Genomic DNA, 18549 nt, shown 5'->3' with positions numbered 1-18549 from the left:
ATTATTTTGAAAAAAAAAATTGTATTTTTTTATTTTTGTAAACTAATTAAGTTTTTATTTAATTTATTTGACAAAAAAAATAATTAAGTTTTTATTTTTATTTTTAATATTTTTTTAATGTTTACCTTTTTTAATTGTTGACTGGACCTTGCCGGTGCCACGTCGCCTTCAAATAATAATAAAATAATGTCACGTCAAATTTCCAATGGAGCAAATCGAAGTTGGCACTAAAACAATCGTTTTTAAAAAAAACTTGATACTAAAGTGATCCGATTAAAACTTTTGGCACTAAAGTGATCTCCGTACACAACTTTTGGCACTAAAAGTGTACTTTTCCGACAAGTCTCCGTTTGCTTTGGCAAGAAGTTTCTTTGTCCACTTTCCTAAACATTGGTCGTCTCTTACGTTATACAATGCTCAGAGAGGAGAAAATATTCATTGATATTTCCCTAGAGAGAGAGGAGAAAATCTGAAAAACGTTTTTTGGAAGTTATTTTTCGTGGAAGCCATGTGAACTTTTACTTATTGAGTACATTGGCGGTATAAAAAAAAAGTTTCTCCACAAGTAAAGTTAAGATATTCATATACATTCAAGATTTAATTTTGAAAATTGTATTCATTTTGTCAAATTAGGGATATTTTTCTTTCACTAATGTAAGCGTAAAAAATGTTCGACATTGGGGATATTGCTCATATGATACATTTGTTTCGTCTGCAATAAAGATGTTTAAACCGTTCTCCTTATATTGAATGCAAAAAGAATTTATGTTGATGATGTTTTCAATAAGCTGTCTTTTTTATTTGCTTATTTTTATTTCAATTGATTTACTATTGTTTTTAATTTGAAAAATTCCCACGTAGTGGCCCACTAAGTGGGATTAAAGATTTTCTCAGGAAAACTTGCGGTGGAGGCAACCCCATTACCAAAAATTAGTGCTGTAATGGTTCAGTCATCCTCTCATTTTCCATTGATTAATACTTAAAAGTGTTGAAGTTTGTTTGCAAAGCAAACAAGAAAAGTGCCTTTTATTCATCCCATGTTGGATAGAAACGAAAGTGTGAAACACTTTATTATTTAGAAGGCTATTGTAGTCTTCTAAACAGAGAAATAGGCAAGTGGGCTACATCCCACTAAACCCCCATGCCGATGCGCAATTATTAGGCTCTCTTAGCACACTTGCGCGGGCGCAGTCGATAATCAACAAACATATTATTATTTTTTATTTTTGAAATTAAATAATAATTTAACAGTAATGTCCTAGCGAAACAGTCTGGTTGTTCACATAAGAGTTGCGGTTATTTTTTTATATTAATTTTGAATTTTAATTGATTAATTATGTCCAATGGTTGCAACTTTTCAGATTTGACATTTCGAACACAATGTTGCGTCTATCCGAGTTAGCAATTTTTCATACGAAAAGTTGCATTCTTTTAGGATGTGAAAAGTTATGACATTTTCGATATATAAATAGACACACACACAAAAAAAAAAAATGCTCATTGTTCATTGCTTCAACTTTCATTTTTGTTTTTCTCAAATAAACACAGCATTCTTCTCCAATAGTTTCGAGATCTTGGAGGAAATTGCTATCTACTATTCTTTGTACCATGGAGGAGATTTGCCAGAAACCATTAGTAATGTTGTGGAGCAAATAAATCAATACACACACACACACATAGTGTTGTCGTGCCTCCCATTCTTTCACTATATTTTTCCCAATAAAAAGCAAGCTTTCTTACCATGTCGAGGGACACGAAAGAGAGTAATTTTGAAAAGTTACCTTTCAAAATGCAAGCTTTCTTACCATTTTTCTGAAATGCAGAAAGTAATTTTGAAAAGTTACCTTTCAAGTGAGTCGCAGTGTCAAAGAATTTAGCCAAAAGTCTTCTTTTGCTATGGCAAGAAGTTTCTTTATCCTCTTTCCTAAACATTGGTCATCTCTTTCGTTATACAATACTCAGAGGGAGGGGAAAATATTAAGTGATATTTCTCCGGAGAGAGAGAGGAGAAAATCCGAGAAACGTTTTCCTGAAAGTTATTTTACACGAAACAAACGGATCCTTAATTTGAACTTTTACTTCCCAAGTACATTGGCGACATAAAAAAAGGTCTCCCCACAAGCAAAGTTAAGATATTTATAGACACTTGAGATTTAATTTTGAAAACTATTTTCAATTTGTCGAGTTATGGATTTTTTTTTTCACTACTGTAAGTGCGAAAAATGTTCTACCTTGGGGATATTGCTCATATGATAAACGTGTTTTTGTCTGCAATAAAGATGTTTAAACCGTTCTTCTTATATTAAATGCAAAAAGAATTTTTGTTGATGATGTTTTCAATAAGCGTCTCTTTTATTTGCTTATTCTTATCTCCAGATTTACTATTGTTTCTAATTTGAAAAATTCCCACTTAGTGGCCTGCCATGTGGGATTTCAAATTCGACCAAAAAAAAGTGGGATTTTAAAGATTTTCTAATGAAAACTTGTGGTGGAGGGGGCCCCTTTACCAAAAATTAGCGTTGTAACTGTGCAGTCATCCTCTCATTTTCTATTGATTAATACTGAAAAGCGGGCTTTCTTATCATGTCGAGAAACACAAAGAGAGTAATTTTGAGAAGTTACATTGAACACAAAGACAGTAGTTTTGAGAAGTTACCTTTCAATGCGCAAGCTTTCTTACCATTTTGCAGGAACGCAAAGAGTAATTCTGTAAGATTACCTTTCGAGTGAATCGCAGTGTCAAAAAATTTAGCCAAAAGCTTCCTTTTGCTTTGGCAATAAGTTTATTCATCCACTTTCCTAAAACATTGGTCGTCTCTTTCCTTATGCAATGCTCAAATAGAAGAGAAAAAATCCAGTGATATTTTTCGAGAGAGAGAGAGGAGAAAATCAGGAAAATATTTTCTAAAAGTTATTTTCACGAAACAAATAGAGCATTAATATGAACTTTAAATTCCTAAGTACATTGGCAGTATAAAAAGAAGTTTCGCCACAAGCAAAGTTAAGATATTTATAGACATTCGAGATTTAACTAAGAAAAACGTATTCATTTTGTTGGATTATGGATATTTTTCTCTCACTGCCGTAACTGCTGAAAATGTTCTACATTGGGGATATTGCTTATATGATACAAGGTGTTTTGTCTGCAATAAAAATGTTTAAATCATTCTTTTTATATTAAATGCAAAAAGAATATATGTTGATGATGTTTTCAGTAAGCTTCATTTTTATTGCTTATTCTTATCTCCATTGATTTACTATCGTCTCCAATTTAAAAAATACCCACTAGTGGCACACCAAGTGGGATTTAAAAGATTTTCTCAGGAAAATTTGTTGTGGAGGCAGCCCCGTTACCAAAAATTAGCGCTGCAACAGCACCCAAATCAAACCATACCCAACTGGCTAGTTTTGGATAGTTCCCACCGGGTATCGATCCGATTCCCAATTCCAATTTGCTAAAACTGGCGGGTATAGGATCGGTTCTCAATTTTAGGTGGGAACCATGCAACGGACAAACCAGACCTAGCCTATTTACGTAATATATATATGTGTATATATATATCTATGTATATTAATTGAAGCAATTTCCCACAATTCTGAGATATAGCAAGCTTACCTCACTTAAGGTCCTCTCTTGAGATATATCTCAGCATCGTTGTTAAGTGTTATTTAGCATATAAACGTCTACATTAACAAAAAAAATTATTCAGAACATACATTGTCCCAGTTGCATACAAGCATTAAGAAGTTAGCCAAAAAAATAAATGGTGGATTAGTCTACAAAGGCCTAGGAAGTAAGAGAACTCATCCTCCTTTCCGAAGCCATTCTGCAATAATGAAACAAAGCAAAAGTAATAATGGGACTGGTTCCATGGATCCACCCGGGAATCGGACAGGACCGGTGGTTCGGTTCTCGGGTGGATTCATGGAATAAACAAGTGGTTCATGGTTCCCATTTTGCGGAATCGGTCCTTGTGGTTAATTCTCGATTCTAGAGTGGAAACCACCCATCCTAGAACCGATCACCCCTATTTCTTACCATGTCGAGGAACACAAACAGAATAGATTTCAAAAGTTACCTTTCAAAATGCAAGCTTTTTTACAATTCTGAAAAGTTACCTTTCGAGTGAGAATTTTAGCCACAAGCCTCCTATTTCTTTAGCAAGAATTTTATTTATCCACTTCCCTAAACATTGGTGTTTCTTTCGTTAAACAAAACTCGGAGAGAGAAGAAAATATTCAGTGATATTTCTCCAGAGAGAGAGAGAGAGAGAGAGAATCCAAATAACGTTTTCTTGGAAGTTATTTTTTGCGAAACAATCGGATCCTGTTCCTAGGAACATATTTGGAATAGAAATATTTTTTTGTGTTTTTGTTCTTGGCTACGATTTTCGAGAACAGAAACGCGTTTGGCAAGTAAAAAAAAAAATACTTTTTTCACCAAAAGGAAGGATTTAAAACTGGCGGTGGGCGGCAAATGGCGGGGGCGGTGGATGGCAGTGGGTAGCGACGGCCGGCGACATTTGACCGGCGGCGGCGGCGGCGGCTTACACGAGCTCGCCCTCGAGTTATTTCTAAAAAATGTTCAAAAACCCAGAAACAAGTTTTTTTTGTTTCTTTTTTTGGCTTCAAAAGTGTTCTTTTTTTCAAAAATGTTCTCCGGAACACTTTTGGAACATTTTTCAGCCATACGCGTTTCTGTTCCAAAAGTGTTCCGGGAATATTTTTGGAACAGAAACACTTTCCAGGGAATGTTACCATACATACCCTTAATGTGAACTTTTACTTTCTAAGTACGTTGGTGGTATAAAAAAGTTTCTAAGTACGTTGACGATATAAAAAAAAGCTTCTCCACAAGTAAAGTTAAGATATTTATAGACGTTCAAGATTCCATTTTGAAAACTGTATTCATTTTGTCGAATTATGAATACTTTTCTTTTACTAGTGTAAGTGTGAAACATGTTCTACATTGGGGATTTTGCTCGTATCATACATTTGTTTCGCTTGCAATAAAGATGTTTTAACCGTTCTCCTTATATTGAATGCAAAAAGAATTTATGTTGATGATATTTTCAGTAGGCGTTTTTTTTATTTGCTTATTTTTATTTCGATTGATTTACTATTGTTTCTAATTTGACAAATTCCCACTCAGTAAGCCGCCAAGTGGGATTAAATATTTTCTCAAGAAAACTTGCAGTGGTTGCTGCCCTGTTACCAAAAATTAGCGCCGTAATGGTGCAGTCATCTTCTCATTTTCCATTGATTAATACTATTGAAGGATACAAAAGAGAGAAGTTTTGCAAAGTTACCTTCCAAAATGCAGGCTTTCTTACCATTTTTCAGGAACGCAGAGAGTAAAACTCTAAAAAGTTTCCTTTGGAGTGAGTTGCAGGGTCAAAGACTTTAGCCAAAAGCCTCCTTTTGCTTTGGCAAGAAGTTTCTTTATCCACTTTCCCAAACATTGGCTGTCTATTTCGTTATACAATACTCAGAGAGAGAAGAAAATATTCGGTGATATTTCAAAGAGAAAGAGGAGAAAATCTGGAAAATATTTTCCTAAAAATTATTTTTCGCCAAAACAAACGGAGCCTTATTGTAAACTTTTACTTCCGAAGTACATTGGCAGTATAAAAAAAAGTTCCTCGGCAAACAAAACCTCAATCTCCATTAGCAAATAAAAAATATCATTCAATGAACGACGCGTGGCACCTGGGTCCACGATGGGACGAACACAGAGAGCATTGACCCCGTTTGGCTTTCTTCTTCTTCTTTTTTTTTTTTTTTTGTTTTTGGTTGGGATAATTTCGGCCATAAATATATATACAAAAAAAAAAAAGAAATTTGGCTGGGGACAAATGGTCTCAAATGACAATGGCTCCTTCTTTTGGGCTCAAATAGTTCCAACTTTAAGGCCCATTCTGTCTCCCTCCCTCCCGGTCCCATCCCCTCTCTCTCTCTTTCTTCTCTCTAGAAGAGAAGAGAAGCGAAGTGAAATTGATTTGAGAAGCAGAGGCGAAGGAGAGAATTAGGCGGGCGGCATTTCTCAAATCCATCCATCCATCAGAGCCCTCCTGATTTCCCACACCATCATCAATCACGGTCGCCGCTGGTGCTCTCAGCTCTCCAACCATGGAAGATGAGTCCTTGAACCCACTCCGTCGCATGTCCAGCCGGACTCGCAAGGTCGCTCCTAAAATGGTTGCTGCCCTCACCAGCAGCGACAATCGAACTCAGGTCTGGCTCTCCCTCCCTCTCTCACGTCATACCTTTGATTTTGAGCTCTCTGGTGGTGTTAATCGGATTTTTGAGCTGGAAGAGCTTCTAGATGCTGCTGCTCAGTCTGGTACATCTTTCTCTGGAAATGCATTGATGATTAAATATTTTCTTTGCCCATGCTCTTTGGTAGGAATGTGCTTCAGTATGATATTTGGTCTTAGTCAAGCAGGTTTTAAAGTGTCTATCTAGTCATATATGCATGAATGTGCTGCTTTTCCTTTTTAATGTTTTTCTTTTTCTTTCTTTCAGACTTACGTACTTTTACTGTGTCAATGCTACCTCAACATATTTAGTGGTGTGCAAAGCAGTCCACAGTTTGTATTTTTACTTGGGAGTCCCAATGTTTTGCTCACTACTGATGAAGTTGATGGTCAATCAGGGGTATCTGCATCTGATGCCATATTGCCATCAAAAAGCAGCAATCGTCGTTCTGAAGACGTCATTTCATTCTATAAAGTGGACGTCATTACCCCGGCACAGAAATTGCTTGCCAGGAAGTTGACATGTGATATTGTATCTGGAAAGAGCTTACTTGTTACTGGTTAGAGATTTTTCTTTTGGTTTCTTTTGATAGTCTGCTATACTGGAAAATGTACATATAACAAATTCAGAGTTTTTTAGGTCCCAATGGTAGCGGCAAGAGTTCTGTTTTTAGAGCTCTGCGAGGTCTTTGGCCCATTGTTAGTGGAAGACTCACAAAACCATCCCAATCAATTAATGAAGCAAGATCAGGTTGTGGGATTTTCTATGTTCCCCAACGGCCATATACATGCTTAGGAACTCTGAGGGATCAAATTATATATCCACTTTCACGTGAGGAAGCAGAGATCAGACTATCACAGTTTCATGGAAGTGGTAAATTACGTGTTTATTAGATGTAATCTTTGTTCTTTTCTTTGTTTTTATCAAGAACTAGAAGAGAGGCATGCTCATTAATAAGATATGGATGGAGATTAGAAAAGGGCTCTGTAGCTCTTTTTTCTTTCGTGTGGCTGATTAAGTGCTATTATTGTGGATTGCAATGTGATTTCAGATCAGAGATCAGATGACTCGACCCACCTAGACATGCATCTGAAAACTATTCTTGAGAACGTCAGATTAAATTACCTTCTGGAGAGGGAGGGAGGTAGTTGGGATGCTAATAATAATAATTGGGAAGATGTCCTTTCTCTAGGAGAACAACAGAGATTGGGCATGGTGAGTGAATTGCCATTTCACATTTTGTGACAAAATTCTGCTGCCTAATCTACTTCTAACATGCGTACCTTTTTCCCCCACTAGGCTCGTTTATTCTTCCAGAAGCCCCTGTTTGGCATTCTCGATGAGTGCACTAAGTATGTCAAATGTTCAAACGTTTGTTTTTTCTCGGAACACTTCTATGATGTCTCATTGTGTATTATCTTTCTTCCCCTTTCTCCTTCGTTTGTCCACAGTGCCACAAGTGTTGATGTCGAGGAACACTTGTACAGGCTTGCGGCTGATATGGGAATAACTGTTGTCACTTCCTCACAGGTAAGTAGAATATGTATTATGATTGCTTTTCAGCTGTCTCTCTTAGCAATGATTGTTATTGTCGACCTTTCAAATGGGGGTTCCTAAATAGCAAAAATAAAAATAAAAATGGGGACTCCTAGTCAGTTTTAGGGGACTATAATGTGATGTTAGATGTGTCCCAATGCTTCTGATAGTGTGACTTCAGTTCTTTTCCGCTTGTTGAAGTTACATAATCGTTACTATGGACTTACATCGGTTTCTTTTTCTAGCGTCCTGCTCTTATTCCGTTCCACACGTTGGAATTGCGGCTTATCGACGGTGAGGGTAACTGGAAACTGCGTCTAATCAAGCAATGATTCTCACTAAGGTGGCATGTGCTGTTCGAAGAGGTATATCCCCGCGTCCTTCAAAAATATTTAGAACCACAGCCATCTTCGGAGGATTTGCATAGTTTTGATGCATACTTAAGCTGCGTTAGCTCATTTTTACCTATCAGGCTGCATGTGAAAGTAAGCTAGTAGCCTTTGTCTTGAATGGATGGATATGGATGAAGATGGCATACATTACCCAATAAAACTCAGTCAAGAACTTACTATGTACAGTATTTCTTTTTTCCTTCTGCATCATTATCATAGTCATAGTTTATGTAGTTTGGTCCTGTTGATTCAAGACCAATTTTCTGATTGATTCTGTAAGATGAACCCCTGATTATATTAAATTAGCCCCACTAAATAAGCCGGTGGGGAAAGAATATCTTCAATTCCACTTTCTTGTATGCTAATGTAGCTATCAAGATGACGTGTTCTTTTTATTCCGGTGATTCCTTTCCGGATTAGCTGCGGCCTAGTTTGTCCGACAAAGTTCTTATGCTATGTGATTGTAGTCTTTTCCGGATGAGTGATTTCTCTTGCTAAAGAGATGAGTTCAATTGGAAGTTCTCTTGCTAAACCTATGTATTTTGCCGAAAGATTTTGAAACGTAGAGACATTTATTTGTATTTTCACAATTATCAACTGTTGTGATAATCTACTTACATTTATTTGTCATTTTTACACGCGGTTACCAACTCTTTTGAAGATTAGTCAATATTTTAGTAATGTTATCAGTATTTGTTTTTGTGGAGTTGCCCATTATTTTATCAAATTACCAGCTGCATTCACCGGTTAACTATACAACTTTAAAATAACTGTCAACTCTTTTCCAATAAGTCACCAATATTAATTTGTGGAGTTTAATTATCGGTTATAATATGAAATTATCAATTCTTATTTCACTACATACTACTTTGATTCGATCATTTGAAAAATGCCATCCGTTTTAATAATTTACCAATTTTTATGTGTGCAATGTATGGGGGAGTTAAACACACTAACCCTTATTTAACTCCGTTTATCAATTTTTGTTTGATTGTTCAAGAGTTAATACCACAACAAATCTTAAATTATGCCTATTGTGACATATTTATCCCAAATTGTATTGTGTGATGCCAAAAATCTTAAATTTGTACCCGTACGATACATTTATCCTAATTTTTTTTTGTGATACTAAAAGCCTTAAACTTATATATGTGTGACACATCTATCATATGTTATAGTTTTATCAATGAGTACCGTTGAAAATCTTATGTGGTAGCTAATGTGGATAATGGCGGAGCTAACGTGGAAACTATGCATTTTAAGTTGATAACGGTGAAGTTGATGTGGAAACTATGCATTTTAAGTGAAAGGACCCCATTCTAATTGAAAAAAAAAAACTGACGTGGCTCCCTCTGTTCCTCCGGTTTTGTTGCTGAAGCTTGATTTGGAGCAAATTTTAGGGTTCGTCGTTCATGTTTGTTGGAATTAGACATCGTTATTTTTCCTTTCTCCTTTTCACTTTCTTCTGTCTTTAGCCCGAGCTCCCTTGTTCATTTTCTTCCTTTCCGAATGGTATCTTGACAATTTACTCAACCATTGACGACGATGACAAAGGTGCTGACGACGACGACAAAAGCACGAATGGTGACTAGTGGTGTGCAGTTGGAGGACATGACAACGCCCACGACCTCAAAATTGAGCCTTAGGCCGCGATTTCAGTAGTGATTTGAATTTTGATGGTGGCAATGAGCCTCCAAAGGCACCAATGACAATCGATGAGTGGGGGTGTGAGCTCGAGCGATTTTGACAACGATTGAGGCAACTGTTCTCGGCTAGCGTAGCTTAAACTGTGACCACGCGACATCAGAAGATGAATGAACGTGAAGATTCTCCTTAGCTGATCCTCCTTTTTCGTTTTTTTCTACTGAATGGATTATTATAATAACAAAGTGAACCTCAGATCTCTGTCTTTGCTTTCTTTCTTTTCCTTTGTTGTTTCTGGCAATCACACCGGGATAAGGGAATTATCATCTGTCGGAATCAATTTTGGTTGGACAAAATGTGCTTGTTTACCATATCTAATCAACCGGTATCATCTCTCGAATGCAGAGATGTCAAGAATCAATTACTCGAGAATTTGGCAGTCTTTTTTATTGGGTTTAATTTGGCGATCGGTTATTTCCTAGCAAACACAGAAAAGAATGATTATTTCCAGCAATCATGAACGAAGAACCATAAAATTTGCCCGAAATCAGCAGCGACAGAGACGCGGGAAACTAATCATTATCCACATCAGCCGCCACATTGAAATTTTAACGGTACTCATCGACAAAACCATAACGGAGGGTAAATATGTCACGCGAGTACAAATTTTGGATTTTTGATGTCACAAAAAAAAATTGGGTAAATGTGTCACATGGGTATAAGTTCGGGATTTTTTGTGTCACAAAAAAAGCTTGAGATAAATATATCATAGTAGGCATATTTTGAAGTTTATGGTGGTATTAACCCTTGTTTCAAAAGTACATACTGTTCTAACAAACATATTAAAGTCAACATATTTTATATGAAACTATCGATACATTTTGAAAATTGCTGGCTTCGTATAATTTACCCACATTTTTTTTGTGCATTTAAGTCGCCAATTATTATATGAAATCGGTAGCTCACACTTGAGTTAATTACCATTAGTTATTTGGCGGTTTATGAATTATTATTTATCAATAGTATAATATACCAAAAGGGATAAGCGCAATCAAATTAAAGTTCTAAACTTAACGAAAATGTACTTTCATGTGTGCAATGGCCAAAAGGTGCAATTAAGTATCTCCATTAACTCTATCTAATTTGAATAAGGGAAACCACTGGCATGACTTTTTTGAATATTTTGCGAGGCCATGTGGGCACTAATTTTGTGCCATGTAGATGCCTCATGAAAAATGTAAAAAAAAAAGAGAAAAATAGAAAAAAAAATGAAAGAGGAAAAGGATAGTGACGTGGAGCCCACTTAGCTAAACTAGGTCACTTACTCATCTTATTGAATAACCCTAGCCTTACTTCAACAAATTGGAGAAAAATTCAATTTTCATTTTCAAGAACCACAGCCCTAATCGAACTCAAAACCCAATTCTTCAAATTTGGGAAAATCATCTCGTCGAATTTGCAATGGAGAGTAGAAGCAGGAGAAACGGCTCATGATTTCATGAACAAAGCCAAGAGCAAAGTCAACTATTATGGGCTGTGAAGTCCAACAAGAACAGCTTGGACGAAAAACATAGTCAAGGGAGAAGGCTCCATGGATGAGCCACGTACAAAGAAGACTTCAATTGTAGATATTTCAAAATTGAGCAATGGAGGTGATCTTGGATCTACTTCAAGGATGACATGAAACTTAACCTGCATTGATAGATGAGTTGGACGATGTCAACTCGATGCTAGTAGAAATCAAGAGACTGAAATCTTTGGTAAATCATTTGAAAAAGGAATTTTCAAGGATGAAAATTCAAACAGATATTTATTGAGTGTGCTTGCCTTGAGGTTTTCAGGTTTGGTCTGTTTTGTGATCATATGTAACCTCATTAACAAGAAAAATCTACTGAGTCTACCATAGTTAAAGAACAATGAAATGTGTTATTGTATTTGGAGCAATAAATGTTAGTTGTTGGAATATTTTCATGCTAGAATGTTCTTACTTTTGACAATTATCTGTATGTGGATTGAATGGCCTGATTTGTGAGAGCTTGACTGAGTTGAATGGCGTTATTATATGGTCTATTTGGTGGAAATGGTGTTTTATGATGCGATGTGCGCATTATTGTTGATTTATGTGAGGATAGATGTATGTCCAAAAAATATATAGAGAGAGAGGATAGGTGGTTCGCAATTTGTTCTATAGTTTCTACAGCAAGAACATAAATGGTCCTACATTTTCTGGTTAGTTTTGGCTATTTTGCGTATGGTGTTGAGGATAATAGAAGTTACAATAAGTTTATGAGTTATCGTTTGCGCTCCACAAATTTTTTAAGTGAACCGTTGATTCATCAACTTTTAAAAGTGACGACTTATGTTCCTTTAATTACTTTTTAAAAGTGATCACTTAGGTTCTTTAACTATCTAATTAGCAAGTTATTGCCTTCACTTTCTTAAACACATCATGTAATAGCTTAAGCAAGATTCCTGCGTCTCATTTTTGTCATCCCATAATAGCTTACAAGAAGTATTATTTCACATATGTCATCAACCTTGGCCTGAGTTCACACCAAACAGCATTGCATTTACACCACATAGCAAAACATGATCCTTGCACTAGCAAAAATATTTCTCTTACATCAACGGTTACATTCAGAGCGAACATCATTATTGTTAAATACATCACAAGCTAAAATGCAGCAATAACATCACACCTAACAACAAAAGCCAAATTTGACCGAAAAAAAAACAACAAAAACCAACAAAATCCCAAACAGATAGTGACACATAATAAAATAAACATAAACAGACAGACCCTCTAATCCCAATTTTAGGTGATAGTCAACATATTGTAATAGAGTCTTCATATTTTTTCTTAAATATAAAGTGCTTTGCATATTGTGATTCTTTGGTGTTGCTACCACTATGTTCCCTCCAAAATACTCGACAAGTGATATCCGGGCAACGTCACGAAAGTCAACGTTTGGTATCAGAGCCAAGCTTCCTTATCCAACATTATTGGTCCAATTCCAACGGATATAAACAAATCACATATGATATTTTTAAAAGTATGATTTTTCAAATGACGCGGTTAGTGACTTTTTTATTACACAAATGGCATCAAATCAATATATTGATGTCAATAACCTCAAGTTCGCTTGCTTAAAAAAACTATATTGTAAAAGTTCGGTATAATATGCTACTAGTATAATTAGATAATACATATGAACATTCATGTTGTTTGAGAATAAAATAATCAAAAGAACTATTTTATCCCAATACAAATAATTATTAGGGGTGAGCAAAAAGTAGTTCAATCCATTGAACCAAACAGTCTTACGGCGGCTCAATCCGGTTTAAGAATACCGTTTTGAAAAAAGCAGTTCACAAATTAAATCAAACTGTTTTTTGTGGTTTGATTTGGTTTCAACTTTTTTATTTTAAACTAAACTGGTGTATATATTATAAATTTTGTTAATTAGTTCTACCATTCATATATCAAGTAGGCTATTCAACTAGGCTTGATTTTCATTTTGTCAGAATATATGAAGTGTTGTGAAGATAGAATTTGGTGTTATTTTCATGAACTTACAAAAGACGGAGATAAAAAGGTGAAAGAAGAAAGAACAATTATAAGTACGTTAGTCGAAAATGTCATATTGTGTTATTTGTAACGAATTTCATTCACTTATTTGCACAAGAGGAGTCACATGGGCCTCATTTCTTGAAGAAATTCTTCCCGGTGGTATGTTGGAGTACCCCGAAAACCAAGAATCATCAGCAATCATGGCAAGTATGGCAATTGGGGCTTCCGTTTGTTCATGGGGTCGTTGTACCTCGCCGGGCTGACCACGAAACATTTCATGTTTACATGACGAGGTGGCTTGGGAGGAGGCTCACCATGCTCATTGCCCGCATCTTCTTCATCCTCGAAGAAATTTCATTTGGGTGCGGCATTGGTTTCACCAGTCATGCAATTTATCCAAATGTATACATGTGTGCGAATAACAAAATAAAAGCATGAAGTGCTCTCATTTTCTCAAATAAATGTATGAATTAAATATTTTAAATGAGAGTATGAAGTGGATATTATCTCAAATAAAGTCTTGACTTCATTGGTTGGTCAAGGGCATCCATCATTCACTTTTTTTCTTTTCCTTTTTTCCTTTTCTTGTTCCTCATTTTCTTCTTTATTGTAGCTGGAAACCCTTGCCCACATTTGGCGGGGGCTGGTCTCGCCTATGGGCGAGGGCAGCCATCACCCGGGCGGGCAAGGGCGACCCTCACCCAACCCTTTCCGGTGATCGACCATAGCCTGAGACTAATCACTTGTGAAAAGAAATAGGAAAAAAAAAAAAGAAAAAAAAGAAAAAAAAAAAAAAAAGATAAATCATGAAGATGCCCTTAATTGATACGATTATTTGATCTGCCGATGAGGTTATAACTTTCTTTGAAACTAACAAGACCGCTATAAACACTTAATGAAAGGAGACTAAAAAAATCATGATTATGGTATCTACCGTGTGCGATGTGATTGTGCTTTGAAATGTGGGCCAAAACTATTATCGTTATATGGCACTTTTGACTGCTGAATTGAAATCATGATTAATGGTGACGTAAAAAGATATGAAATGTATCGTGAGCGCTTTAGTAACAGTATGGGAATCTGGACTAATAATGACATGGAAAGATATCTAATATTGCGTGAATGGGGCCATAGGGATTTTGGTTGAGCAAAGCACTATTCATCCTTAAGGACAAGCTATCTTTTTTACTAAGGAAGAACAAAGGAAACATTAGAAAAAATTATAAATTAATTGTAATTATGTAAATTTAATTTTAAACTTTATTTTTTACTAATTAAATCTTAAAATTTTTATATTTATGTCAATTAAGTCCATCCAGCTAATTTTGATCGGCTGATCTTTGCGAGAAATAAATAGGCCATGACGAGGCTGGCCTTACCCATATATAAGCAAGACGGTCTCACCCGTAGCCGTCCTCGAGATTTTTTGATCAAAATTGATTTGATGAATTGAATTGACACAAATATAAAATGTTTAGGACTCAATTGACAAGATAAAATATTTAGATTTGAATTGACATAATTACAATAAGTTTTGGACTTTTTGATAATTTATCCGAATAACAAAAGGTGATATTTCACCTTCATATAAGAAAAGGGTTTTTTCTTCCTTTTGTGATAGGAGTTTGTTATAGAAAGGAGAAGAAGAAGAAAAACAATCTCAGCGTGATTGTTGGCCAGATAACATTAAATACATCAATTTTTTAATTTCTTTTTCTTATTTTATTGAAAATAATGTCGTTAGTTCCTAACGGTATACATATATATATGGATATATAGGTGTATGTATATATATGTATATGTATATAATATAAAGGAGATTGTCCTCTTAGGACTAATAAGAGAAAATTTAAGAATTATCATAAGATAAAACCACAACAAGATAAACGGGCATGGCGTGTTTGGTGAGAATCAAACCCATTAGCGTCGGCGTAAGCCATATTCAAGGGTTTGAAACTTTCCCAACGCGTTTCTCGGACTTAAGTGGGGGGCCCTTGCTGGTGGGTTGCGGGGCCAGCCTCCCTCCGGATATAGTCGCCATCGGAAAGAACGAAGCCCAATTATGACCGTGCAGATCCTGGATCATAAAAAAAAAAAAAAACAAGATAAGCATAACAAACCAGGACAAAAACATAAGAGAAAAATTAATAAAGATATTAAATGCCAGACATGTGGGAAAAGAGGACATATTTCAAAATGTTGTAGGATAAACAAAAGACTAAATAAACTTTCAATAGATGAAGAAACTCTCTATCAATTAAATGACATTATGGCCGCAACAGATGACGACTTCTGCAAAAGATTTTCTTGATGGAGGAGGCCTTCAAGTTAATGAAATTGAAACCTCTTTGGAATTACAAAGGTTTACACATCATCTTCTTGCTTATCGTCTGACCAAATTTCTTATTATACAATTATGCAAACACAACCTAAATGTACATGAGAGCACAATGGAATTCCAATTTCCAATTTCATTATGATGTTTTCTTAGTCCTCCTTCCTCGAAGTTCTAATCACCTTATATATATATATATAATATGTAATTTGTAACCTTAAACAAGAGAAAATTTCAAATAAAAACCTACAATACCTTTATTTTCTCAAATAAGGATTAGAAGTAAACTTTATTTCAAATAATGGCTTGAAATAGCCAAATCATCTAAAGAAGGCTTGAAATAAACCTTGTTTTAAATAAGAGTATAAAATGGATCTTATTTCAAATAAGAGCTTGAAATGGTCATATCAATCTAAAAAAAGGGTTTGACCTTATAGGCAGAAGAGCATTTTCACAATTTACTTTTTAATTTTTTTCCTTTTTAAATTTTTTTCTTTTTGCCTCTTCCCTCCATCATTGCTCATCCTCATTGATGGCTGGCGAAGGTCAACTCTTTTCTTTTTCTTTTTCTTTTTCTTTTTTTTTCTTTTTTCCTCTCCTTCCTCGACCATCATTGAATTTGGTGAGGGCATCCCTTGCTTGAGGCCAGCGACCTCCGTTGGCCATCGATGAGGCCCGGCGATAGTGGAGAGAGGAGAGAGGAAAAAAGAGAAAAGAAAAAAAAAGGAAAAGAATAGAAAAGTAAAAAAAATTAAAAAGTGTATATTTTAATGTTCCTAAAAGACCGCTTCTCCGACGGCTAGGATAGTCACATGCTCCCCGGTCGGCCAAAGGTCCTTATTTAAGATACTTAGACAACTTTAAACTCTTATTTGGGATGATTTGGCCACTTCACGCTTTATTTGAAATAAAATTACCTTTAATAAAAAAAATTGAGGATATATCAAGTCTTTATTTGAATTTTATTTTTCAAATAATAGTTCTTTAATCTTAATCTGCCTAATACTTTTATAAAGATAGAGATGGATTGTGTTACTTGGCAGCTTTTCCGTGTGATTGCGACATGTCATAAATTTTTGTCTGATTTTTGGTCCAAGAGAACATCATATTGGAAACATGTTTTCGATAATTTTGCCTTTAAGAATGCCCTTTCGGCTTTTAGTTTGAAGGAACGTGGCTCTGTGAAACTCTGTGTGTCTCTCTCTCTCTCTCTCTCTTGTCCAATCCAAAGTTCAGACTTTTTTCTTTCATTTTACCTTGTTCCTTTTCCACTTGACATAAACCTGAAAATTCAATTGGCCTATCTACGAAGAATCTCTTCTCTCACGTCTGCCAAATAATTGTTTAATCTTGCGGGCCATTGGAGTTGAAAATAAATTATTTAATGATTAAATTTCAAATTTTGAGGTTAAATTTCGATGTTTATGGGGTTGTACATAACCGCCAAAGACCGTACTTAGTGGGGCTATTAGTTAATTCATGCCCTATAGAAAGAAGAAAAAGAAGCAGCAGTAGCAGCAGCTCTAGCACATTCAATCGTGTAACCTTCTTCTCTTTTTGATAAGCCTAAGTTAAACTTGACATGATTTTTGGACCATGATACCATTAACATGAAACGCATCAATTTTTTCATCTATATTCTTAATTTCATTTGACAATAAAATTGTTAGTTTCTTACGCTATACAATTTTCTTTTTCCATTATCCATAATATTCAGAACTAAAGAAGGTTTCCTTAACAACTTCTTGTTAAATGTCTGACCAAATTTTAATAATACAATTAAGCAAACACGCTTAAATGTACATGAGATGACAATGGAATTCCCAATTTCCAAATTCCAATTTCTTTTTGATGTCTTCCTAGTCATCCTTCCTCGAAGTCGTAATCATATTTTTTTTTCCTGATATAGTTTTTTTTGCTTTAAGGTACGAGAGCACTTCACATTGGACATCGAATGTCTTGGAGTTATCTAGATAAAGCAGACACATCCCTTCAATGCCCGTGAAACTTTGTGTCTATTCCCTCTTTCGAGTCCAATCCAAAGTTTGAGACCTTTTATTTTTTTCATCTCATCCCCTTTTCACCGACTAATGTTAATCGTTTAATCTAGCACGCCATTGGATTCGGAAATAAAATATAAGTTATTTAATCCAGCCAAAATAAATGTGGCAAGTGCCAATCAGACCACCAAATATGATGCCGATATTTTTGGTGGTTTAAGCATAATCATCAAAGGCCATATTTAGCATGGCTATAAGTAGGTTTACCTACCATTAATCGATTTCCGTAAAAGAAAAGATTTTCTCCATTTCGAAATGATTAAAAATCCTACTATAAGTAGGTTTACCTACCATTTTTAGAAATTACCACCCTTAATTAAAGTGTTTATCAATCTTTTTTTATTAAGTTACCAACTATTTTTGCGTAAACAACTCTTATTTTACTTTTCTAAATTAACACCCTAAAATCACTAGGGATTTGCCCCGGTGGCCACTCTTCTCACTTGAAAAGGGGGAGGTGGGGGGTTCGAATCTCCACCTTCGGAGGGAGTTGGGGAGGGGATGCGTAAGGAGGGAGTTGATCTTTATTTGTAACACTTACCAACTTTTCTTCGATTAAGTTGTCAACTAGGTTAGGGTTACCAGCTCTAATTTGAGTTGCTTACCAATGTTAACTGAATGATCACAATGCATAGAAAGAAATCTTTATATGGTATTCATGGACTCTACAGTTCGTTACCGGGTCAATTTTCAATTAGTAGTCATTGACATTCATGGGCAATGACAATTAATATAGGGATAGATATCACCTCT

General features: G+C 35.4%; 1 protein-coding gene across 2 annotated transcripts; it reads left to right on the top strand.

Moving 5' to 3' along the window:
• The first annotated feature begins 6075 nt into the window (after positions 1-6075).
• Positions 6076-8581, top strand: LOC115738825 (ABC transporter D family member 1-like). 2 transcript variants are annotated; one of them, XM_048283353.1, is made up of 7 exons: positions 6076-6343; positions 6656-6817; positions 6898-7128; positions 7310-7473; positions 7558-7610; positions 7710-7788; positions 8040-8581. In XM_048283353.1, exons 1-7 carry the CDS (start codon positions 6130-6132, stop codon positions 8124-8126), a joined length of 990 nt encoding a protein of 329 aa, XP_048139310.1. In that variant the 5' UTR covers positions 6076-6129; the 3' UTR covers positions 8127-8581. The 2 variants fall into 2 exon arrangements, with proteins under 2 accessions (XP_048139310.1, XP_048139308.1); XM_048283351.1 differs by having other exon boundaries at positions 6082-6343; positions 6898-7131.
• The last annotated feature ends 9968 nt before the right edge of the window (positions 8582-18549 follow it).

This window comes from Rhodamnia argentea, chromosome 1, assembly GCF_020921035.1.
Source record: "Rhodamnia argentea isolate NSW1041297 chromosome 1, ASM2092103v1, whole genome shotgun sequence".
NCBI lineage: Eukaryota > Viridiplantae > Streptophyta > Magnoliopsida > Myrtales > Myrtaceae > Rhodamnia > Rhodamnia argentea.
The sequence above is the reverse complement of the archived record's forward strand: the minus strand, read 5'-3'. Positions and strand labels throughout refer to the sequence as shown.